At 40.6% G+C, this 25,745-nt stretch overlaps 1 protein-coding gene and 1 pseudogene across 3 annotated transcripts in view; both read right to left on the reverse strand.

Annotated features, from left to right (window-relative positions):
• ATR (ATR serine/threonine kinase) overlaps positions 1–25,745 on the reverse strand; it is a 79,489-nt gene that overhangs the window by 43,545 nt on the left and 10,199 nt on the right. Inside the window, exons 6-25 of one of the 3 annotated variants that reach the window (XM_019491777.2) lie at positions 25,380–25,571; positions 24,941–25,164; positions 24,356–24,493; positions 23,725–23,923; positions 22,892–23,151; positions 22,300–22,388; positions 21,693–21,793; positions 21,132–21,303; positions 20,726–20,896; positions 19,512–19,706; positions 17,900–18,085; positions 17,119–17,211; positions 13,683–13,813; positions 13,353–13,496; positions 11,360–11,453; positions 10,506–10,631; positions 7,834–8,040; positions 3,206–3,319; positions 1,559–1,674; positions 619–739 (exon numbers count right to left, since the gene is read on the reverse strand). In XM_019491777.2, coding sequence (XP_019347322.1) covers positions 619–739; positions 1,559–1,674; positions 3,206–3,319; positions 7,834–8,040; positions 10,506–10,631; positions 11,360–11,453; positions 13,353–13,496; positions 13,683–13,813; positions 17,119–17,211; positions 17,900–18,085; positions 19,512–19,706; positions 20,726–20,896; positions 21,132–21,303; positions 21,693–21,793; positions 22,300–22,388; positions 22,892–23,151; positions 23,725–23,923; positions 24,356–24,493; positions 24,941–25,164; positions 25,380–25,571 — 3,073 coding nt within the window. Of the gene's footprint in view, positions 1–618; positions 740–1,558; positions 1,675–3,205; positions 3,320–7,833; positions 8,041–10,505; positions 10,632–11,359; positions 11,454–13,352; positions 13,497–13,682; positions 13,814–17,118; positions 17,212–17,899; positions 18,086–19,511; positions 19,707–20,725; positions 20,897–21,131; positions 21,304–21,692; positions 21,794–22,299; positions 22,491–22,891; positions 23,152–23,724; positions 23,924–24,355; positions 24,494–24,940; positions 25,165–25,379; positions 25,572–25,745 lie in introns of all 3 variants that reach the window. The other 2 variants (XM_014602864.3, XM_014602863.3) reach the window with 2 other exon arrangements.
• On the reverse strand, positions 15,730–15,854 carry LOC132251988 (U2 spliceosomal RNA; annotated as a pseudogene).

Below are 25,745 nucleotides of genomic sequence, written 5' to 3' on the forward strand. Positions count from 1 at the left end.
TTTAAACAGGGGGTTGGACTAAATGACCTCCTGAGGTCCCTTCCAACCCTAAATTTCTATGACTGTATGACACACCTTCGTAAGCAGGGAAAGCTGGCTCTGGTGATGTGCTGGGGTCCCAACTGTCAAACTGGCTCCAGTGCAGTTTCCAGCTCTGGGACAGCATCAGAGTATCTAATGAACATGTCTTTGTAAGAGAGAGAAAGCTGGGCAGGTATTCCCAGGGCTCAAGAGACCCGATCCTGCACGAGACTTCCAAGGGCAGGCAGAATCACGCCCCTTAAGACTTGGGAGTGCCTGTCCAGGAAAGCTGAGGAGAGCGCAGGCAGCTCCAGTCTGCCCACTCTCTCACTTCTTAAAACAAGCAGATGTTTGCTACTAAACAGCAGCACAAGTTGATAGGATCTGCTTCATGGCCACAAATTTAGTTTAATTCAATGACACAAGGGTGATGTCTGTTTCCATCCTAAAGTAAGCTTTATTCCTTTTAGATTTTTCATTCATTTCTTTAAACAGGAAGAATGTAATGAACTCTGAAACTCTACATTCCTCACATATGGTAGCATGCAGCTCCCCAGTTTGTTTTTAAGATATATACAAAACATTAATTGTTCTTACCTTTGTTATAAGATAACCTGCCCAAGTTGCCGACCATTCTGCAAAGTTGTTACCTAATTTACTTAAGTAAATTGGTTTCTTCATCTTAGACCAGTTTACTGCTTTCTGATAACTCTTGTATCTGCAATTTTAAAATGCAAATAGTGTAAACAGGTATTGTTTCCTTACACAAATGAAAAAGACACCTGCAATTAACCAAGTAGTATTCCAACTGCAGTCCTACTTGAACTTCTGGAATTCCCTAAAGGTTTTATTATGAAGAGAGAGACAGAGTCCACAGAATACGCACATAATATAAAAAGCGTATGTATATTTATGCATGTGTATATGCAGTGCAGTCTATTTTATATATAGTGTAGTGTGTGTATGTATATGAAGCAGATGCCATTTTTATTTCTTGTTGCACTTCATATAAAATACCATGGAATATGCATTGCAAGAATTTGTACACATGTCCCTTCTGCTGTTTAAGTTAGTCTGGCAAAGTCATACAATTTCATAAAATTTCCCAATTAATAGGGACTGGCTGAAAAAATAAAAGATATAAAAACACAAAGATGGGGGCTCTTTTCTGGATTTTTCCCAATTTGTCAATGTCTTCCTTAAAATGTGGTATCCAAAACAGGATATGTTATTATAGGCAAGTCCTCACCAGCGCTGAACAGAGTGGAAACGTTGCTTTCTTTTACTTTCATATGACACTCTTGTTAATACACTCCATATGCTATTAGGCATTTTTTTCAACAATATACTTTTGACACACGTACAACTTTCAATCTAGTATGACACCTCAGATGCTTTTCTGTAGCACTGCAATCTACCCAGTAATACCCCATTTGAGAGTATTATGCACAAAATATAAGCTTAATTATTGCTAATCCAGATACAAATATTTTAGAGTTCTTTGTCAAAGAAATGTTATTTAAAAACTATCACATACCGTGTGTTTAGGTGAGGTTCCAATATTTCCTGAACATTCTCAGGAAATCTCCTCCAAAGCCTGGAACCTGAGCAATCAATTTTTGTTTCTCTACACTCATAGATGGATAACAATTCCTAAAAAAAAAACATGCTACATGTTAAAAAGCTAGTATTGTAAAAGACTAATTCACCTATTCATAATGGTCACAACCAATGACAAAGAAAACTAAAACTGACAACCCCAGTGCAGAGGACCTCCACAGAGTCCTGTGCCACATTAAATCCTTAACATCTGTGTTAGTATGATTTTCATTTCTATGAACACACTAGCACTGAAGGGGACTGTATCACTGACCTGAAAATTAATACTGATAGAAAGTATTACTCTACTGATAGGATGAAAGATCATGAGCATAATAGAACTGCAGTAGATCCAAATACTTCAAGAACTTTCTTATCTTTTTCAAAATCCTTAAGTAGGGTGCAGCAGTATATTTGAACAACTTCAGCTCCCTGCCAGTGAAAGTCTTTTTTTTTTTGCTTGTCTATTTGTTTTAAACAGAAATACATTAACTACTACATAGACCTATAAGAGCAAACAGATCAAGAAAAATTCTATCTAGCCCATATTCTGAACTTGCACAGATCTGAGACTGAGTCACACCGCAAATAGACCATAAAAGAAAACCTTTGTGCATTTGTTTGGAAACAAGCAGTCTAAAAATATTACAAATGCTAGCACTGTGAGAACAGGTTCACAACTAGCTATTTTAAATTAGTTCTGTGTTTTCAGAAGAACACAATCTGGAGGAAAGCTCAACAGCATGGAAGTAATACCAGGCACACTTGGTTAACAAAGTCAGCAACAAAGTACTACTGGTATTTACCAGAGGTCAAAGATCAGATTTGTTAAGGACAAGAGAAACCTTCATATTAGAACAAATGGTTTAGAAATTATCATGCTCTTCACTTCTCTCTCCACTAAATTCTGAAGTAAAAGATAGTTAAGAGATCACTCTCCATTTGAATCATATTGCCATAAGTAACAAAATAAGAAGAAGGTATGTTTTCCTCCTAAAAGGTTTACAAGATCAAGTCTGTGATTTTTAAATAGTAGTAACTTGACCTTGAATTTGAAAAGTCATAAAAAAAACCTCAAGAATACATTACATCTGACACCAAAAACAGATCTGCCATACACAGGATTTTCATTCAGAAATATTCTTTTTTCCAGCTACTCCTAGTTTTCCCTCCATATTCTTGCTCCTTATCAACCATATCTTCTCCCACCTTCCTGTTTCCCAGTCCAAGTCCCACCCTCACTAAGCTCCAAAACTGATTTCTACCCCCAGCCTAGCTCTTGCCTGCATGTCTCCCTCTATTTCCCTTCTTAGCTCCCAGACCCAAGATCTGTGTCCAGCCAGTCCCAATTCCTACAACACCCCAAGCTTCTTTTCCCAATCTACTTCTATGTACCTTAGTAAGTGAAATATTCTAAAGGATTAGAAATATCCTAAAAGGACTATTTTATGTAGGTGTCTGTGTGCACAGACACATACACATAAATGCTATAATAATTATATTATACAGATTCTGCTCTTCAGTGTAACAAAGAAATAATTCAGTAATGAAAAAAAAAGATGATGCAACTAACATATTCCCTTACCTGAATGGCATAGGCTGCAGAATCTTGAGCACGGACATTATCAGCATAAGCGAGGAATGCTCTGGTTAGTTCCATTAATAATCCAAAAGCAAAATTTGGATCCTCCACTCCAGTCTCAGAAATAAACAAGGAATATTGTTAATACAGGTAAATGACCTGCTTAATAAAAATATTCACTCTTTCACTTTTTTAACCTTGTTTTCAATGGCTTTAAATGAGAAAAGAGGCTAGGATTTTTATTGCAGGTTTTCCTCGCCAACTACGGTTTTGCCAACCATGGTTTTGAGTATCCACGCTTCAGATTTTGGGGGGGGGGGGGGGTACAGTTGGAAAATACCCCTCCTATGGCTCCCCTGACCATACTCATACCTCTCATTCCCACCCCCCCACCCCCCAACCTGCCCAGCCTTGCTGGTGGCCCCTCACCCCGCACCTACAGGTCCCGCTCCCCAAGCCCTGCCAGTTTTGCCAACCACGGGAACTTTCAGTAACCTAACCCTCATGGTTTTTGAGGGAAACCTGTATTATATGCTCCAATTCATATTAGCATTCAAAGGGAGTAAAACTTACCACTGAAAAATCCCAGTCAGAAGAGAAGACCCAAGCAGAGAGAGCACTGATATTAGTCACTACATGGTCACCCCAAAACGTAGCACATATAGAAAAAATTGCTTACAAAGAAGGCAGGCTCAAACTAACAGTACTTAAGATAATATTTTTCTGACAAGCCTGCAGAGCAGTTGTTTAAGTTGTTTGTATCTACACAGTGCCAAGAGCTGAATTTCTGCATCCGTAAAGTATTTTACAGCCTAAAGCAAGAGTTGGCAAAATACAGCTGGATCCAGCCTACCAAGGGATTTTATCTGGCCTGCAGCACGTCTCTTGGCTCCACCTAGCCCAGGCACAGGGGGCAATCCAAGCCATGGCTCATGTAGTTGGTCCCGACACCCCTGGATGCACGGTGGGGCAAGAGTGGCTGGACTCACCTTCCCAGTAATGGCTCCTTCTGGCCACCACTGCCAGTGTCACCCTCACTGCTATACCCAGCCCTGATGCCTGGGCACCCCAGCCCATCTGCCCTACACCCACCACTGGAAGTGCCAGATGGAGTGGCAGGTGGGCAGGGTCTCCATAGAGACCAACTTGGGACCCCCATGGGCAGGGCATGCTCAGCTGCACACATGTGAAGAGGCCGTGGGTGGGTGGGTAGTGGTGTCTGGGAGCAGGACAGGCTGCTCATCACTCGATGCCCCATCCCATATGCCCAGCAAAGCATGCCCTGCTTGTGGGGCTCCTGGGTCAGTCTCCATGGAGACCCTGACCACCTGCTCCATTTGATCACTCCATCTGATCACTTGGGGCATTTTGGTGAGCTGTTGCAAGTGGGGGTAGAGATGGGAGTTGCTGACCCAGCCTGAAACAAATCTCATCAAACCTCCCTAAGTGACCCTCCAACACAAAAAGCTGCCCACCCCCGGCTTAGAGGGAGTCTCAGCACCCACATGTGTGTGTGCAAACAATCCATATTATTTTACTTCAGTTAAAATACTCATAAATAGTGATGTTCAAACATTTTATCCAATGGTACCCTACTTAAGGAAATTTTTACAAAATGGAATCTTAGAGCTGAACCACATGACTCAAATTAAAGCTAAGCAGAACTGTTTAGCTATGTTACTGCATGATAATCAGGGATTCCAGTTTTCTGTTTCCAATGGAAAAACAGAAAAGCATGGATTTCCCCGTTTACCAGAGGAAAATGTGGATTTTTCATTTTAATGGAGAAACCTGTGGATTTCACATTTTTGCAAAGAGCTCTCTGCAAGGTGGCAAAGTTCCAGCCTACGAAGGGCTGGGGGGAACAGGAGGAGGGCAGTCAGGCAGGGGGCATCATGTGCATGTATATGCACATGGCTGCCAGGCGGCCTGGAGAGCAGCTCCTGCAGGTAAGTCTGCAGGGGAAGAGGGAAGATTGAGGCCTCCATAGGGAGGGAGGGAGTTGGGCAGGTGCTTGAGGCCCAGGGTGAGAATGTGAGGCTGCAGGGCTCCGGCAGGGAGTGGGGTGGGTCTGCAGGTGAACTGTCTTGTGGGTGGGGAGGTAGGGCTGGCTCCCCACTGCTGTACACACTCCCAGGGACGCGGGGGCAGCAACTCATTACCCCTAGATCTTTACGTGAGGCAGGAGCTGTCCACTGCAAGCTCGGGCTCCCTACCCTGCTGCCCTCCTCTGGGGCCTCTGCAGCCCAGCAGGCGCAACCTGGCAAGGAAGGGCAGAGCAGGGCCACATGGGAAAGCTCATTGCTGCTGTGGGCTCCAAGCTGCCCTGGCGAGGCATTCCCTGCCCACGCGGCACAGCAAAGGTCATAACTCTGCACTGCTGCCTCTGCTACTGCCATGTGGGCAGAGGACGTCTTGCCAAGGCAGCATGGAGTTCGCAGTAGCAAGCAGCTTCCCCGTACAGCCCCATTCTGCCCTGTCACATTGGGTTGCACCTGCTGGGCTGTGGAGACCCCAGGGGAGGGCAGCAGGGTGGGGAGCCTGAGCCCGCAGCAGGCAGGAAGCAGGCAGCAGGGTGTTGGGAGCCAGTCTGTGTGCTCTGCTCCACTGCAGCAGTTGCCACCTCCCACAGAGAAGAGCCAGGGCTCACGCACTGCTGCAGCAGGGAAGGGAATGCAGATCCAGGTCCCTGGCTCCATAGCCCTGGCACCTAGAGGCTCCCTCCAACAGGGCTGGGGGGGCACAGGGCAGGAGGCACCAGCAGGACCAGGGGGTTGTGGAGGTAGGGGGGAAGTGAGTGGCACCAGCAGGCCTCAGAGGGCTGTTGGTGGGGATTGAGGGGCTCCATCAGGACCTGGAAGGCTGTGGGGCAGGGTAAGGGACACTAGCAGGGCCAGGGAGTTGTGGGGCGCAGGAGTGAGGGGCACCAGCTGCACTGGGGGGTGGGGTGAGGAGTATCAGCAGGGCTGTGGGGGCTGTGGCTTAGGAGTGAGGGGCCTGGACTTGCATTCTGTGAGCTAACAGGGCAGAGAGAGCTATGATTTTCTATGATAAAAAGCCCCAAATCAAATACCAAAATTTATAGCTATTTAGAATTTATTTTATTATAGTGATTGAGGCACTGGTAGGATTCCAAATTGCTTTAAAATTGTAAATATCTCAAGAAAACACTGTGTTCAACTAACACCTAGATATATAGTGGTCTTTCATTTTAATCATGGATTGTTGAGGTTTAGTCAGAGAATTGGCTATTTTTTAATCAGAGAATTTGTGATTTTTTTTTTTTTTTTTTTATCAGGGTGTGGCGGCGAAGCGCCCCCACAGGCGAGTGAGGGGGAGAAGAGGGGACCCACAGACCCTAGACCCCGAGAGCAAGCCCCCAGGAGGGCATACATACCGGCAGAGAGGCAGCGGGAGGAAGAGCCGCAGCCGTGGCTGCAGCCGCGCAAGCCGCCATTACGCTGGCTCTGGCAACCACGCGGCGAACAGCTGAGCCAATCCTAGCAGCCGGAGCGGCTGCTGCGGGAGGATTCAAAAACGCCGACAGGACAGGGAAGGAGGGAGAGCCAGGGGGAGAGAGTACGGGTGCGCGGCCCGTGCTGCCGGCTCTCACACGGAGTGTCGAGGACCCCACCTGCGGGTCTCAAGCAAGCAGTATAGGGAGGAGCGGGACGCCTTTCGCCAGCAGCCAGGCGAGAGGCGATCAGAGAGTGCACGCCGAGGCACTCTCTCTGCTGCGGCCTGAAGCAGCAGCCGCACAGGAAGCAGGGGAGTGCCCTGCGGACGGGAGGAAAGGGGAGATAGCGGAGGCCCCAGGAGGGGGCTGGAACCAGGGGAAGCAACCACCAGCTCCCCCTGGTCCGGAGGAGTGTTATCTATAAGGGAGGAGAAAGGAGAAACCCCTCTCTGCAGGAGAGGGGAACGACCGAGAACCAGGGAACCGGGCAGAGGCCATCATACTGGGCCCGGCAACACCTGAAGGACATCGCCCGGCGGCTGGCGTGTGGACGGGGTGTAGGGGAGGCGGAGCCCCATGGATCACCGCGTCCGATAACCGTGAGTACCACCGCCTATCGGGAGGCCCCACCCAGGATAAAGAGCTCCACTGGAGACCCCTCCGAAGGTAATTGAGTACATCCAAGGCGTGGCAGGCGAGTTGAGGGGAGGGGCCACACCCCGATAGGTCAGACGGAGCGAGGCGCAGGCTCCACACAGGGAAAACCTAAATCCCTGATGATAATGAATAACTGTATTCAGAGTCAGCATTACTATGAAACATGACCTACTGAAGGTCTAAAGTGTTACTGAGATAAATTAGATTCCTACATTATTTTACTATTCTGAAAGTATCTAATGTTTTGTTTTTCATTTAATTATACATTAGTTTCTCACAGGGACTCCCTGCTTTAAACATTTTAATCAGAGCATTATGTGGAATCTTAAGGATTACTATTGAAGAAAGGCTCTTACCTTTAATAATTGCCTTCTTACAAAATCAAATGTTTTCAGGTTTAGACCTTTACACAACATTTTACTACTCAATCTGATATATTCAGTTTAATATTTCTCTGACTGCAGATCTGGAAGTTCACAGCATGGTACTACAGAAACTTTGATGTAATTCTTCTTACCACAAATGTAAAGTTTTTTCCTTGCGTTTCACTTGTTGAAAAGTCCAGTCTACCTGGATCCACAGCTCCCAGCTCACCTAAACATTCTCCACAAAGCAGTCGGGCTTGAGGGTTTGCATCCTGACAGCCAATTAAAAGCACAGTTACCAACTGGGAGATGATTGGCTCCACAGTTTCACTGTCTGTTACATATTTAGTCAACTTTTCCTAAGAAAAATTGAAAGAAATAGGAAGACAAATAATCATAAATATGGATGTAGCAAAGTTGATCTTAAGAACTTTATTACTGTAGTCCATTCTTCCATAAGCTTCCTGTTTGTTATCATTCACTGTCTATCCTGTTTTATTTGTGATCCAGTCTTCTAGCTTAATGATCAGATAGTCTTCCTGCACTGCTCAGTCAGATAAGAATAAAACTAGAAATACACAAAAGAATAAGGGATACAAGATGTATTTTCAATATATAATCTCTTTAGAGCAGTGATCATCTTTTCTTATCCATAAGAACAGAAAACAACCTCCTTTCTATAAAAACAAAAAATGAATTTGTGGGTGGCCAGATTACAGTGCAAATACTCAATGCCTTTCTTTTAAACCTGTTCCCAATTCATTAGATAAAACAGGTATTGTTTCACACTATTTTAATTTTTGTTAATATATTTCTTTAGCCATACCACTACAGATAATTAGAAAAACAATAGCCACTGCAAGACACAGCTGATTTGACAGCAACTTACTGATGCATCAGCATAGCAAAAAACAACAACTTAAGCCCTCTTATCTATGCCCATCAATAGATAGCCATCTGATGTTGAATAGCTGAGCATGGGAAAATGACTGGAATTAGGAACTATTCATGTGGAAATGTATACTTTCCTATCTGTGAATCAGCCTATAAACATACTTGTGTACAACGTGAAAGAGTTAGAAAACATGCCTTTGAAATTAAAAAAGAAATGGATCACTTAAAATCACTCTCTCACTTAATCAAGCCAATGTTGAAAAGATAAACTGATTCATTTACATGCCAGACATAAGTATCACTTATAATTTCCTTATATTAATCAGTTTAAAAATGCTGACATAAGAGCAACAATGAAGTAGCCTTCATAACTGACTGTAAAACTAGCAGTAAAAAATTAAGCACATCCAAAGCCTCCATTAAAATAAGGAGGATCATTCTAAATTCTGTTCAGTAAGAATGAAAAATACTTGAATAAATTTCTGCTAAAGGAACAGACTGTATGAAAAAGGATCATTTTCAGTGTATCAAATCAGAGGACAGAAATATCGTACAACACTTAAAATGGAGACTGTGGTAATAGAAAAAATATTTCTAAAAGAAATTACCATTGCATGAAAATATTAAAATGCTGTAGAGAACTGCCCTGATGAATGATCAGTTAAATATATACATTTTCTACACACCAAACCATAAAGTATTTAAGAAAATAGTGATTTTCATAAAAGTTACATAATCTAATTGAAGAATAAAATGTCAAAGCATTATCCTAATCTATTATTAGGATAACATACCCAAATAGTTTTACACCATACCAGCACTCTCTAAGGAGTCTAGAAATGGAAAAATTAGAAATACTATTATAGCTGATTCTCTCTTTATGTATCTGTTCCAAGACTGTTTCTACCTTCCTCCAATTCCTTTCCTTTAACCACAGGAAACTGTAGAAAGCTGGATATAATAAATAAATTCACCAATCTTGAACTACTCTCTTGAAGTTTTCATTCTCCATTCTTTCTCTATCACCTCATTATCCCCATTTGCCAGCTTCCTTTTTAATTTTTTTCCTCCTTTTTCACCTGCATGCCTTTTCTTCTCCCCCCTCTCCACCTTTTGCTTCTGGTTGTTGGCTGGTCTTCTCCGCTTCTTTCTGCTCTTCCTTGATTTGCCCATTGTACAGTTATCCTCCTCTCAGGTTTCCAACACAACCCCTGGACTTTACTTTTCTTGTTGTCTTCTGTGGCCTTGCCATTTTTTCTTTTCATTCCTTTTAGGGCTCAAGTCTCTCAATGTCCTTTATTTTTGTCCATTACTTCAATGCACCTCCCAACTTCCTCACCCAGAGAAAATCCTTTACTCCTGTATTTGGTCCTATTTAAGAAATTTGCACTATAAAGCAAGTTGCAGACAACTTTATATTTGGCTTTATGAAACCTTTTTCTAAAGGTTCAATCTGAAATTCATGTTTGTTGATGACAGGTTTGCTTAATAAAAGGTTGTTAAATCAGCAAATACTTTAATAAAGAATAAGAGAGACAGATGATTAGTTCTACCTAAGGGCAACCTCCTTACAATTCTAGATTGACTTATCTCTTGTAATGCTAAGTTCTCCTTAATAAACGGTTAAACAAAGAAAAGAGACTGCTGATTCACAGCAAAAATGCTAAATTCAAGAAAAATTTGAAAGCTCTCTTAAAAATTAAAAAGAGGAATAATTTAAGGGCTTACTATCTTACCCATTCTGAAAACAAAAGAAATCTTTACTGAGATACTGAAGAGAGATTGAGAAGTCACTTCAACCTATCATACTTATAAGAAAACTGAAATCCCCCAACATAAAATAAAACAATACTGTTGACCCAGACATTACCCTGGTTTATGTTTAACTGCATTTATCAGTAACTTCATTTATTGTAGCAGCTTTAAATACCTGATTTCTGTATAAGGTTTCCTTCAAACTGGTAAGTGCATGGATACGAACATCTACATTCCCATGCTGAATAGCTCTCATGGATAGCTGCAGCATTGTTTGTAGGTCTGTGCTTTTGGAGGACTCCTGAAACAAAATATATAGCATATGGCACAATTACTGTGTCACTAAAAACATAGTTTTAGTCTTATTTCTTTCCCGTTCAGAACAATAACAAGTGTTGTCCATTTTGCCATTTATTTAAAATTACTAGTTTATCAGCTCATTTCCCACAGCAAGCTGAAATTCTTTATAAAATGTACTACCAAGCCATAACATTTTCTAATCCCTCTCAAAGCCCAGATGAAAAAATAAGCCTCTTGTAACACACACTAACAAGTTTCTCTCTCTCTCTCTCTCTCTCTCTGAGGGGATAGAAAAGTATAATTTCCATTCTAAAGATGAGCAAGAATCTTAACATTAGTTTCTGCAACATCTCTCAGTGAATCAGTGGCACAGCTAAGAATATAATCCACTAGTTTATTCTGCTTTCATTCTTGATCTATTCAATGCCCAATGTTTCACTTTAGCTAAAAAAGTACAGAGATGTACTTTAGATGTAGATGCACTTACATTTTTACCCTCTTAATCTGATATGTTGTAAACATAAATTCTTCTCAAAGAGAAGTGTTTATTTACATTTCCAAGGAAAGCTAGGCCATTCAGAAGAAAACTTCCTGTTAAATTAAAACTAATCTTGTCTACATCTCCTATGTTGTTTTGAAAATCTCTACAATTATATTATCAGCCATCCAGTACTATATTCTTAGACCACAAACAAATTCTTTTGCTGCATAAAATCATTAAAACTGTACCTTTCTATACTCCTGAAGGACTTTTTGAATTTCTTTCAGTTCAGGATGGTCAGGCAGAAAATAAATTTCATGTAGAAAATCTTGTACTGCATCTCTAATAATTTGATTTTTTAAAAATAAATATTACAAAAAGAAATAATTGAAAGAAATTCTTACAAGACCATCATAAAAGAGTAATAGAACATAGGATCAATAGAAGAATGAAAGCTAGAGTGCAAAACACATTCAATATGCTTACAATAAGATTGCATTTAAATTAGAAGACAGTTTTTATTAAACAAATTACTTCTTTTGCTACTAGACTGAAATGACAGTGGTTCTCTCCTCCCCACCCCCTTACCTTCCCAGTCCAAGCTTGATTTGGTGTCTAAGATTAGCGCTATCCAATTGGGAGCCCGTGGGCCCCAGTGGACACCTTTCTCGCTGCCACATGGTATGGGAGAGGCCGGGGGTCTGTGTACCATCTGAGCAGCAAGGGGGGGTGGGGGAGAGGGCTGCGCAGAACCAAGAGGCCACACAGTGGAGGGAGCCATGTGCCACCAGCAGAGGGCCATATGCCACTTCAGCCCACAAAACAGGGTGGGGGATCCTGGGCGAGGTGCCCCCTGCCCTGCAGTGTACAGGCAACCCCTGCTTAACACTCTTAATTGGTTCCGGGAAAACCAAACATTAAGCAGAACCGCACTAAACGAAACCCGTTTCCCCATAGGGTTTAATGTATATAGAAATAATTGGTTACTTCTTCTTGCCGTAGTTTCTCACCATCGCCGCTGCCTCTCCCCACCCCTCCACCTGCCTGCTGGCCGCTCTGGCCCCATGTGCCAGCCCATGCCCCGTGCTCCCACCGGCTCTGGCACCATGGGGCCCTGCACTCATGCTTCTCCCTGCTGCCACTTCTCCCCATCCCCTGCCCGCCAGCTGCTCTGGCACCATGTGCCAGCCCAGGCCCCGTGCTCCTGCTGCCCTGCCCTGCACCCCTGCTGGCACTGGCAGGGGCCCCGCACTCATGCTTCTTGCTGCTGCTGCTTCTCCCCACCCCTCTGCCTGCCAGCTGCTCCAGTACCATGTGCCACCCCAGGACCCCTGTTCCTGCTGCGCTGCCCTAGGCCCCTGCTGGCCCTGGCCCAGCAGCACCAGTGCGGGCCCTGAGCTCATGCCCACTCACTGCCACTCGTCGCTTCTTGCTGTTGCTGCTTCGCTGAGTGCTATAGTGAAGCTGGCTCAGCACTAAGTGAAATGAGGTCTGAATTTTAAAGGAGCACTATAGCGAAATAGCGCTAAATGAAACCGCGTTAAGCGGGGCCTGCCTGTATAGCTTGCATGATGTGCAACCCAGGAGCTGCACACAGGTATAACATGTGGCCATCAGAAGCTGGAAAGCCATCTGAGACCATGTCTATATGGCCTCTGAAGCAAACCCAGGACCCCTGCTGAAAAAATGTCCCATCCATTTATGTGCTGAACCCACAGATTAGGCATTGAAGGTGGCTTGAGAAAGGGCTACAACCATGCTGAGCACAAACCTCAAGTGCTCCACTCAGGTTCTCTAGACAAGAGCCTTTTGTAGACATGTTATTAAAGGACATATAAAACAGTGAAACTGTAGCATGCTACATGCATTAACTACCAGCTCACATAAACAGCTGAAAGGCAGAATAAGCAAGAAGTAAAATTTGGCTATTATGATTTCTGAAAAGCTATTTGAAAGTTCACTGAAAGTAAAAGAAATCTTCCACAATGTGTAGCCTAATTTTTCATACACTTTCATAATACAAACAAAATCCAACACCTCTTCCTGACCCCAGGAATATTGCTTGCCTAACTTCAAAGTCCTTCTGCAAAGTATGCAGGTATTGGAACTTTTATAAAAGAACTCTCCACTACAAAACATTTTTTCACCATTATTAGGCAACTTTAATGTAGTTACCACTATCATCCCTGAGATAAAGCCCATGCCATCAACCCATTTGCCAAATACATTCAGCCAAAATACCTGTTTTCAACTATGAGAAAATAAAATACAGCTGCAGTTTCCTTCGGCTGAATATGTATAAGTGGCAGCAAAGCTACTATCACATGGCTGAGCAGGGAACCAAGGTAAGCATGGTCCAGGCATCGAACAAAACAGTTCCACGCTCTAAATGAGAAGGAAAAACAACGAACACATAAATATTTTCTTCTTTATATTGATATTAAGTGTCCAATGCCAAGTATGCACACTTAATATCTGACATTATTTCAGTATTGTGATTTACGGGTATATATTAAACTAAATATCAAGCTTAGAAACAGATTTTGCAAATAAGTCACAATGTCTATTCACCTGCAACATAACTCTGGAAAGTCATCCTTGTATCGTAAGCCTGTTCTCAATGTAGTCATCATCTTCACTCTCACTGCACTGATATGTTTGGGACCCATAAGCTTCATTAAAGACATCAAACTATTTAAAGCCTGAAGAAAAAAAGAAAGACTGTCTTGGATGAAGTAGGCATTTGGTAAAAAAGCAAAATAAATACAATTTTCAAAAGAAGTTAATATTTATCTATTGTTTTCTCCTGTAAGTCGCTTTACTTGTTAAAAATATTTATTTAAAACTTGTGGTAAAACTTTAAAAAAAGTTCTCATTTTCTTTAAAACTATTAAAACATTTTCTTTGGCTAACAGTATTTGTATACAATAGTTTTGCTCAGCTGCAGTAGTGGTAGCAAAGTCACTGCAGAAAAAGGCTCTTTGACCTGTAAAAGACTTCAGTGACGCATTCGTATTATAGCATTTTACTTAAATGACGGTGAAGGAGGGGAAGCCATTATACAGAGAAATTATACCTGGATTTGAAATCCAGTTATTCAAGTTACTCAGCTAATTATCAATAACTAACATTCATTGCTGCCTTGCTTGCCTCAAGCTCCTGTAATGGTTTTACCTTCAAATCTTCAAAAATCTGCAGCCATATTCTCCTGTTTCTTGCTTAAAAGAAAGTCATCATCACCCTGATGTTGACACTTACCATACTAGAAACTCTTATCGCTGAAGAGAAGCTTTACTGTTGTCATCTTTCTAGAAACATATGACTTCAAAGACAATATTACATATAAAGGTTACTTTGTCTTACTGCTTTTAGGACAAGAAATGTGTCAAACAGCTGAAGTTTAAAAAAACCCTCATCTCTTTCCATTGAGCACTGCTTGTTTAGTTTCTAGAAATTCCTTAAAGAAAGAGATTTAAAAGTGTTCTGCTGGGACCAACCTTTTTAGCAGGCTTGCCAGAAATTAGCTCTGAACCCTCCCCAGGGGTGGAAACAGATGTTGTCTTTGTGCCACCATAAAAATTTTTATGGTGGCAAAAAGGCCAAGCAAGCAGAGGTCCATACTCCTTGTCACACCACAAATGCCCCGCACATGTGGCTGTGACATAGGTAGTAGTAATTTGTATTGCCTCATTGCAGTAGAAGTCTGTTTGGTTTATGGTAAGAAAGTGTGGTCAGCCCGGAGCTGCCTGTACTCTCCAGCCACCCTGACATGACACTGCTGGTTCCTCCGCAACCTGGGAATTCTCATTCCCAGGGCACACAGGATTGGGCCCTTAAAGCCCTGGAGCACCAGCCCGTTTGGGATTCTTCAGGAGCCGATCAACACTGTAGTGCATTCCAGCTTCAGACCAACAGCTCCAGGACAGCACTAGAGTGTGCAAACTCAGGCTAGCGTGGTCTCCAGAGCACGTCTGGGGAACATGCTGCCCACTCTCCCATAAAAATAAATGGGTAGAACAACAGGCAATGTGTGTTTTGCCAATGAAGTGGATCCACTATACTGGGACACATCCCAGCACAGATGATCCACTTCATTTGGCATATAAGCTACAAATAGACATTGCCACTCTGATTCCCTTCTTCTGCCCAACCTGCTGCTCTGCTTTCTGCTCCCTAATCTGTGCTCCCAGCCCTCTCTCCACCACTACTGTCTGTTTCCTGCCCTTTGCAGCCACTAAAGCTCAGTGGAAGCAATGCCCACCTAAACCAAAAGGAAAACTAAGAACGGACAGAGCCATGGCATTATGAAGAAGAGACCACCTCAATTTGAAATCTGCATTATGAAAGTAGAAAGCGCTTGGAGATCATGTTCTTTCAGCATGATGGGAAAAGCTTCTTGTCTCTTATATTTGCATACAAGGAAACCTCATTAAATAGACTGTCAATCATGAAACTGCTGCCAAAAGATGCATGTGTTTAGTAATGGAGACCAAGTATGAAGTTGATTGATGACTATAAAACACATGACCCAAATTAAGCAAACATACTAACGGGGAACAATTTTGGCCCCTTTAAAAAAAAAAACCCAACAAAAAAAAGGCAGATGTTCCCTCCACAGGGAACTGGCACCAGGCCTAGAGGTACTGCAATACCAGGCCAGAACCAGGAGGGCCAGAGGCAGCCCTGACACCCTCCCCTTAGTGCCAAAAATTCTTGATCTTAGCCAAAAGGCTGAGATGCTGATGGAAATCTACCACAAAAATAGGTTAGCACAGTGCATCTGAATAAGATAAATTCTTTTCAGAATTGCACACAATTTCCTTCAGCACCAACTCTTTTTCAAGTCATGGTGAGCCACTACACTGAATACATTTTGACTCCCTCTTCACTCCCACAGCTGAGCTGTGCCTTTCTTTCCCATTTACAATGATTCCTGTTTCTTCACCAGCCTTAAATGCCTGGCAAACATCACCAAACAGAGCACAAACAGTTCACCCAGAATCCCTCAGTAGCCTCCTCACTCAGCCTGTCACATATGATTAGTGTCTGGTCTCAGCCCTCCATGAGGTGGAGCTGGACCACACTGCCCTGTGCCTCATCTGCATAAAAAAATTTAGGGGACTCATGACAAGAACACACAGTTCCAGTCATGCAGCTGTCTAATTAACACATGGATCCTTCGTGGGGGAGATATGGAGTTTACACACATACTAAGCAGTGCTGAGTTGTGGGGTCACCAAGGCTTGAAATGCTGTTAACTCCATTGGGGCCCTGCCAAATGAACTGTATGGTAAATCATGAGCCTTTTAGTTTTGGACGAATATCATGAAGTTTTGCTATATATAAAGTAAGTACAAAAGTGCTGCTTAAAAGTGTGTTTATGGAGTAACTGTGCTAATATTTACAGCAGTTTCAAGAAAGGTAAAATGTGTCAATTCTGGATGAACTAAGTCTATGAGTACCTGCAGTAATTTGCATGTTTAATTCAAGGTAAGTGTTTTCAAATCTGCCCCTTATTTCCCTGTGCTTAGGGAGAGCAAAGTCTGACAATAACGAGGAGGGGAAGGGGCAGAAGGCAACCTCGCCCCTGAGATTCATTTTCCCTGCTCTAGCAGTGGGAAGGGGACAAATTAAAGGCAAACCTCCAATAATTATATTTTATACCTGGAAAATATTAACAAATTTATAAATTTTCCACACATAGAATCTAATTATTGGGAGGTTACCTTATACTTAAGGTTGCCTTATATTCAAGTAAATAAAATAAATATGGTATCTGCCAGAAACGGCTCCTTGGAAAAAAACAAAACAAAAAAACTTGACTCACTTCTTATCGCTAAAAGGCATTCTCTCAACACTGGAATCTTTAAACTTTGCCATGAACTTGAATGTTCAAATCAAGACACCAATTTGAATTTCTGCAAGCAGTCCAAGTAAGCTATTGTGTAGCCTGAAAGCAACCACTGCTAGTCCCCTTTTTCTTTAAATCCAACTGATGTTCACTCACCATTTTCTTATCTTCAATGCCAACACTGGAGCTCAACAACTGCATGTTAAAGAAGGCCAGTATGCCCAGCAATTTAGGTTGTAGGTAATCAGCCTGAAAAGGTTAAAAATATCATCTCACCACTGAGTCACTCTAAAATATTTAGAAATAACAGTTCATTAATAGCCCCTAGTTTAATCATGTAATAACAACATTTTGAGTTTTACATTTTGCCTGAGTGTACATCATGGAAAGCTGCCTCATAGTAAACACACCTTAACAGAAAATGAAAGGCTACTGAAACAGCTAAGCACACATTCCAAAAGACAGAGAGATTCTTCAGTATATATACTTTGGGAAAGATATTGGGAAAATATCATAACAGACAAGTCATTCTGTTAAATGGATGTTTCTTTGGCAGTTTGATTTCTTAAATTATATGCATGTTTTCTCTCCATATTATAGAACTTCTATTATAGTATCCTTCAGGCACTATAATCTAAAGGAATTTTTGAAGTGTGCTCAGTCATTCCATCCAGAAAGAGCACACATCAACTACTGTAACTTCCTTAACCTGATGAAGGGTTTTTGAACCCGAAAGCTTGCTTAAAAATTGTTCTCCAACTATTTAGTTGGTCTAATAAAAGATATCAGATTCACCCAAAGAACCTTGTCTGCCTATGTCCTAAGACCAATACAGCTACAACCTACACCTCAGAATACTCTGCATTCCCCCACTTAACTCTGAGACTGAGAAGGAAGATCATTCCATGAAAAAACCTGGATACATGTTTTTCCTTACCATTAATTCAGGTGATGTTATGTCTCTGGGTCCTTGATATGGATCATCATGAGATGCAAATGAAGCCAATATTGACAAACCATTGAACACTTGCTGATAGTGCTCTCCCATACGTAGCAATAGTTCATTATGCAATCCCTGGTAGTCCTGTCTCAGCAGACTACCCAGTTCTATCTCGGTTTCATTCTATAAACCAATACAAATGGGGGGGAAAATTATTTTCATTTTACAGTACTTATGTTCCAGAACAGTGGTTTTCAACCCAGTGATGACTGTGAAAGCTTGGCTGGACCTATACATGAAAATTAAATGACCAAATTAAAATAACAGTGTATCTTGCACAAGAATGCAAGATTGTGACTAGGACCATGCAAAATGAAGCAATCCCAATTGATTTAATTTATTGTGCTAGTTGCAAAAATATCCAATGTTTTATTATGCTAAACCATTCATAAATAACTGCATATCCCTATGTGACTGTATCCTCCTTGTTAACACATCGTCCCTTGATCAAGGCATACTTCTCAGAACAGGCATTCAATGCCTGTTTGGGGTTTTGTAAATGTCTCCATAGACCACCTCTGGTTCAGAATATTTTGGGTTCTGCCCCACTGTTAAAAAAACTACCCAAAAAAGGGTCCTGTAATCATTGCCCTAAGGTATCCCATTCAGTCAATCAAGACCCATCCCATGTGACTGAGTATAAGCTCTGGACAGATCAAAAGCTTACAAAAGCAAGTTTCACAACTGAATGACCAAAACAGATTCTAAGCAGTTAACAAATGTAATATGATAGTCTCTCCCTACCTGCTTTGTTCAGAGACTTTAATTGACCAACTATCAAGGAGGAATGCTTTGAAGCTATGCAATTAAACGGTATATGAACAAAACACAGTTGCTGGCAAAGTGTGCACTTCAGGAGACAGAGAAATCACTACAACATTGTAAACTGGACCCAGCTGATCAATCCCTCTGAAGGATCCACTCCCAATGACCGCTGCAAAAACTGAAACTGCTTCCTGCCTGCATTAGTGAGAGAGACTCTTACAGCTAACATATACTAGGACTTCTTTGATAACTCATTCACTGAATAATGGAAGGAAGGAGTCTTTTTCTGTCATTTAGTTTATAGCTTGTTTGTGGTATAGTTATTAAAGCCTTCCTGTCATTAATCAAATCAGGTGTGGTGTCAATCCTTAACTGCACTGGGTTCGAATCCTGCTTTTGACTGCAACACCCGGGGTACGTGGCACTTTGCTAAGGGATCTGTGCCTAAATTTAAAAAATGGTGGAAGTGAAACTTCGATTGGTCAACGTGCATTGACTAATGGCATTGCTGCCCACTGATGTCAGCATCAACAGGAATAGAGATGTACTGGGTGTAGGGTGTACGGATAGCAACATTTTGCAGGTAAACAAGTATGTGGCCGAAAAACTTTAAAAAACATACTTTTTGAAAAAGGGGTAAGTAAACTTTTTAGAACGCGGGCCAGGATGACCCAGCTTAGGTCAGAGGCACCTGCTAGGATCCATCCATTGAAGCTATTTCTCCCTGCCACAGCATAGGAAAAGCTCTTTATCTGCAAGAGTAAGTTTGGCAAATGAACATTACCCTGAGGTAGTGAAGTGCTCTCTCCAGCTCATCCTTCGTACAAGAACAGACCAAGTGAGAGAAGATGTACTTAAAGTTGTTGATTAAGATTTCTCTGCGGTTTACATTCAGCTGTCTTGCTATGGTCCGAATAAGCTCAGAAGCTGCAGGACTTGCTTTGGCTGCAAGGTCAGGAAGTAGAACTTGCAGGGTCCGCTGGCAAATTAAAAGAACACCACTTACTAGAAAAAAAGATATTTCCCTTTTTCCCCCTTCTTGCCTGTATAAATGTATAACTTCATGATTACTTTGAATTAAGATGGACTAATCAATGGTGAGTCCACAAAAATACTGAAGAGGAGGAAATTCTCAAGTCATGAAAACAATACTGGAAAAATCATTTCCTACAGTAGTGCAAACCAACTTTTTGGCAGATGTTAGCCCTGCACCTTCCCTGAGTGCCACCTTGATCCTCTCCTTTCTTCTTCCTGCCCTAGCTGATCTTCTGCTCCTTGCCCTTTTAGCTGCTATGCTGCCTGGCCCCGCTTCCTGAGCTGCTGTGTGCCACAAAGATTGCTCGTGCTAGCTGTGGCACAGGTGCTATAAGTTGGCCACCCCTGGCTAGTGGTGCTTTAAAATAAGAAATTTTAGAAGAAATGAATCTATCCAGATGGTGATATACTGAAGAGTTCTATCTAGTTAATCTCTTCACAAAAGGAACACCTGGGACACTTTTCATTTTGCTATGCCCCAGAACTGTTGCTCACTTCCAACAAACAAGATGACACTTATAGACAATTAAGTGGTGCATATGAAACTACTTTTATCTTAATCTATCCAGAACATCTTATCTAAGTTATGACAGCAAAAAAAAATCACTTCAAAGCAGAAGGGTTTTGATTCAATACTTATTCCATTTAATAGCTATAGCCAATAAGTGTTCTGAGCAAATGTGTACTCCACTTAGATCCATGGATGGCACGCCTCCTTCATGTGCCAAACTGCCACTGTAGCTCACCTTCCTCAGCACCTTGACTAAAAAATTTCCATCCTCCCTTTAGCTGCCATCAGAAGCAATTCTAAGTGATCTCAATTACAGTTACCCTATTAGAGGAGGAAGAGGCTGAAAAAACAAAAAATCCAGAGGTCTAAGAATGAGTAGAAAACAGCTGACTAAAGTATATACAAGCCCACAAGTACACAAGCAACAGAAGTAAAAGGAACTATCAACTCACAGACAAGAAGCGATTGAGGTCTGGAAAATCAAATACATTGGCAATTTCAGATAGCGTGTTCAAGGCAACTTCTCTGTGATGAATAGTCTCTTGTTTTTGTAGCTCACTACTTTGGCATGGAGTATTAGAAATTGCTATCACTTGGCTGGAGTGCAAGGATTCCACTAGAAACTAAAGCAATAAGAAATATATTTCTATATTAGCTTCCCACCTCTAGAAATAACATCCACATCAAACAGAGATCCACCACCACGCCCTTTACAAGAAGTCACTGACTTCCCACTCTTCTGAAGGGTCTCTTTTGTCTTATACCGTTCTAATATCAAGTCAGGAGACCCCCTTTGTCTTTAAAATATGGCAATATATAATACTTGCTCCTTAAGGCATTGCTCTTTTTTCCCCTCACCTGACAAATAGGCTTCTTGTATTGACTGAAGAAAGCTTGCAGCTTTATAGACTTGGCTGCTGCTAGTGCCCTAATTTCTGTATATGCTGCTCCAGCCACAGATGCAGATTTGGATAGCAAGCAATGCAACAAGTGCAAAAGTGCAAATGGCACCAAATCCCCTTTTGCTGCCCTTCGAAAAAGAAACAGAAAATTATTATTACACATTTGGCACAAGACACTACTTTTAACACTGGGGGAGGGAAAAGCTTCCTACAAGTTTCAGTACTATGCAGGGTGCCCTAATAAATACAATTTTTCAATATATTTAGAAAATAAAACACTACTTAATAGACATTTTTTTAAAGAGCAGGTAAATTTAACAGATGAGAACTGCAATGGAATCTCTATTAAAGTCACTAAGACTAAGTATAGACGCAAGATCACCTTGGGTGGATCTGATTGCAAGACTGGGTTTTGAAAGTTTTATTCCTGCCATCTATGCTTGTGAAAGACACATCTCTGATCTGTAAACCAAAAATATCCAGCAATGAGCAACGTATAATATACAGATAAAAATACCTTCCAATATCTCCTGTTGTGAGAATCAGTGTATCCTTCAACTCATTATTTCTTGATATTTTAGCATTTGTATAGGCTTCTTTTATTCTTGAAACAAAAAGCTGGAACAATAAATTTGAAAAGGACAAGACTTTTAGCATTAGTTAAACAAGTTTTTTTTTAATGGAAAATTCAAAGCTCTTAAAAAAAAACCCTACCAAACAGACACACACACAAACAAGGTTCTTTGAGTAGATGTGATATCTTGTATTAGACCAACTAAAGAGTTGGAAAACATTTCTTGGCAAGCTTTCAGGTACAAACACCCTTCTTCAGGCATTGGGAGACTCTGCCACTGTTATGATGTCTCCCAAGGTAGAAAAGAAGCTAAAGTAAATAATAAGTCTGGGGAATGAAAGTTTGGAAGACAAAGGGTAGAGACGGGTGGGGGGATGGAAAGGAATGCCAGTGGTCAGCTAAAGGCAGGTTACCTGGTGTGTTAGATATCAGGCAGATTGTAATGCATCATAAATCCAATGTCTATATAGCCTGCATATGTCCTTAGACCAACACAGCTACAACCAACAACCCCCCAAACACACATACACACATATGTGAACAACTTCACCTCTTTTATGAAACCTTCCTCAGAATCCAAGGATTCTAAGATGTTCCGGATATGGTCACTGAAAGCCACTCTTACATCTTTGTCTGGATCTTCCATTAAATTCAATAGAGACACAACAAAAATCTTGACATCTGATTCTTCATCTTTAAAATCCAAATGTTTGCAAAGATGAGGTATATTTTCTATAAATGCTAATACAAAGAAAGGGGTTGGGGAAGGTAGGAGAATCTATATTTACAGTTTAATGTTTTTAAGAACTTACAGTGATGTAACAGGATCAAGCAAAATAATGCTACATTTCATGAACCTATTTATTAATACAAAACATATTTTCAAACAATATGCTTCTTTATAATTTAATTTATAGCAAATATTAGACTCAGAGACAGAAACAGACTAAATGTTATATATATTTCTTACTTAACTATGATTAACTTAATATCTAAAATTGATATTTAATATAATTTAAACGTAAAAACCCACGCACTGCTAGTTAAACATAAAAGGAATACTACATGGAAACGACTCAAGGAAAGTCTCAGTAGCAAGTGACTCAGCATATGCAAGTGAGTGTTAAAAAAAAGTCAGGTACCTAGTTTAACTGAACTGGGTACTCTGCTTTCAAGAAGATTAAGAAATGGCTTGAAGACAAAGGTTTTCACTGAACGTGCATCTTCATGAGTGGAGCTCACAGTAAGGCTGCTACATAAAATATCATATTTGACGTGCTCAGTATCAGGTTCTGTTAAATAAGGTATTAATTTAAATGTGCCGGAAAGACAGCAAGCTAATTTCCCAGTGATGCTCGCACAAGCTTTCTTGACTAACTCAGATTCATCTTTTACTTGGTTTCTATAACAAAAGACAAAACAAAAAAACCCACTTTTAGTATTTCACTCAGTCATTTGTATTTTTTACATTCTACATTCCAATACTTTCAAAATACTCAATGTTAGGCTTTATATAAATCACAGCTCTTTAAAAATAGCTTCTTGTTTCCCTTTGACACTTTCTCTAGGTTTCCAAGGTTTCTTCATGAGAAGGCATGTGCATGTAGATAAAAAGTATCTTTAACTTGGCACAGTAGGACAGAAACTAGAGGCTAGACATTAAAAAGGAGGACACTGTATGTGCACTGAAAGGAAACTCAATGTGAATATGTACAAGACATACAGCATCTCTTGGATACTGCATGTTTAACAAATCCCATTCCCTTATCTTAAATTTGATTTTGCTTTTTTGTATGATAACTGGACAGAAAGTATGTCTTTTATATATCATCTAAAACCCCTACTACTTTTTGGATAAAAAATAAAGTAACAGTCCCCCCCAAACTAAGATTTCAGAGCTTATGCTAAATTTCCACATGCAGTTTTTATCAGATTATACTTGAGAAGGAAAAGTGAAAAGAATAGTAATACATACAAGAGAGTATTGGGAACCGTACTGTAGGACTTCACACCTACATGGTGCAGCAGGACAGGGAATCCTTTAATACAACTACCACGAACAACCTCATGGGAACTCTGTAGCGCCCAATGGTAAAGAGATTTTCTCCAATCCAGATGAATGTTTCTTGGGAACAGAGACAGAAGGAATATGCAGTGGGACTGAATTTGAGGTGCTGAGGGGAAAATACATAAAATTACACACTATGTAAAGCTCCAAATATTGAAGAGCTAGAAAACTTTCTTGCATTTTATATATTTGTCCAGCCATATGTTACACTCCAGAGCAAGCCGCTAGGACTGAGGATTTGGCACCAGAATTTCAGTGTTAGATATCTAAGTGTTCTCTACTGGTTCTAAAGACACAAAACAGGATCTGTTCCAATTTGGAACATTATCTACACAAGTGTGTAGTCTATGTTTTTTAAAAAATAAAATCTATTAGACAAAGTGATACAAATTACTGCATATATGACAAGGTAAGTAGCCTGTTGTCCCTTGCACATAGATTTGCAAAGCCCACATTAAATTAGAAGACATATACCCATGGCACAGTAAATACATAAAATGGACAAAGACTTGTAAGTTTTGATGTTTACCATGCTTACCGAAACCATGTGCAATCTTTTGGCTCAGAACTAGAAGATCAGAACTGAAAGAAGAGTCATCAAGATGGCTATAAATCCATGGCAGTGATAATATCTCACATAAATTTTCCAGAATCTGATCATCAAGCTGGCTTTTTACTAAGGAAAACCCCAAAAATATATTTACCAGTCTATACTGCTTATGAAAAAGATGCATATTATACATTCTTAATTTGTTAAAGTACAAACAAAACCATCCATGTATTAGAATTCTTCATTTTAAAAGCAATGAGGTATTAAAGCCAATTAAAAACAATTCTAAAATTTCATGAAACATTCAAATATACAGTATTATCTACAAAGTTCATTTCTTAGGCAAGTTCACTAACCACACAGTAGTTCTTTCTGAAGAAGAAACAATAGAGGCACAGGCAGTCTTCAGAAAGTAGAATGATGCTCTTTCCACACAGACAAAAAAATCTCCCCATATTTCAGGGGTGATAAAACTCCCTTTAATGCAACCTCTATGCAATGGAGTGTTAATCAGAGACACTCCATAAGTGAAGACCATCTTGACAAAGAATCAGAATTTAAAAAACTTCTCACCTTGTATATAAAACAAAGCATCAACAATTTTCACTATTCTGTCAATGACAGGTTCCAAGTTATCAATCTGAGCAGCAGCTTCTAACAGTTTTCTGCAGAGTTTCACTATTCTCATGATAAAAGCAGAGGAAATCCAGGTCAGTTGTACATTCACCACAGAATCTGAAGACAGGGTAGCATTACGTTTATGATTACTCAAGCTACGAGTTATTTTATGATCCACACTGTTAAGAAAAACATTTAGAAATCATATGATTATTGTAACATTTGCTAAAGTATAATCAAATTCTTACTATGAAAAAAACAACTCATCAAAAAGCAGGTGATTTATACAAAGCTGTACATAAAAATGTACCCAAATAATCTTACACAAGTTCACAAAAGAGTGCCTATATAACTGAAAGAAGCCATTAGACAATGGTCATCTTAGTAATTTTACCTGTTAGAATTTGGGGGAGAACAATGAACTGTACACAGGGCAGCCAATCGTAGTATTACAGTAATCCCTTCTACAGTCTGCAGAACATCTGCTGGTAGAGTGTCTTGTTCAAGGAGAAATATTAAAGATTCAGCTTTCTTATTTACTGCATTCCATAGCGTGCTCTTCACATTCATGTTCACAGAATTTAGCCTGTAATTAAACCAATACAAAACAAACAAACAAATACATATCTTCTGCAAAGTAAAATCCTTGTTAAACAATTCTAGAACAAACTAGTTTTTGATATGGGAACATAACAGTAGAATAGGAGAGGGTAGGAATTTTCCTTATCTCTGACCTTTAGATAATAAAATATGAACTAAT

Source organism: Alligator mississippiensis, chromosome 7, assembly GCF_030867095.1.
Source record: "Alligator mississippiensis isolate rAllMis1 chromosome 7, rAllMis1, whole genome shotgun sequence".
Taxonomy (NCBI): domain Eukaryota; kingdom Metazoa; phylum Chordata; order Crocodylia; family Alligatoridae; genus Alligator; species Alligator mississippiensis.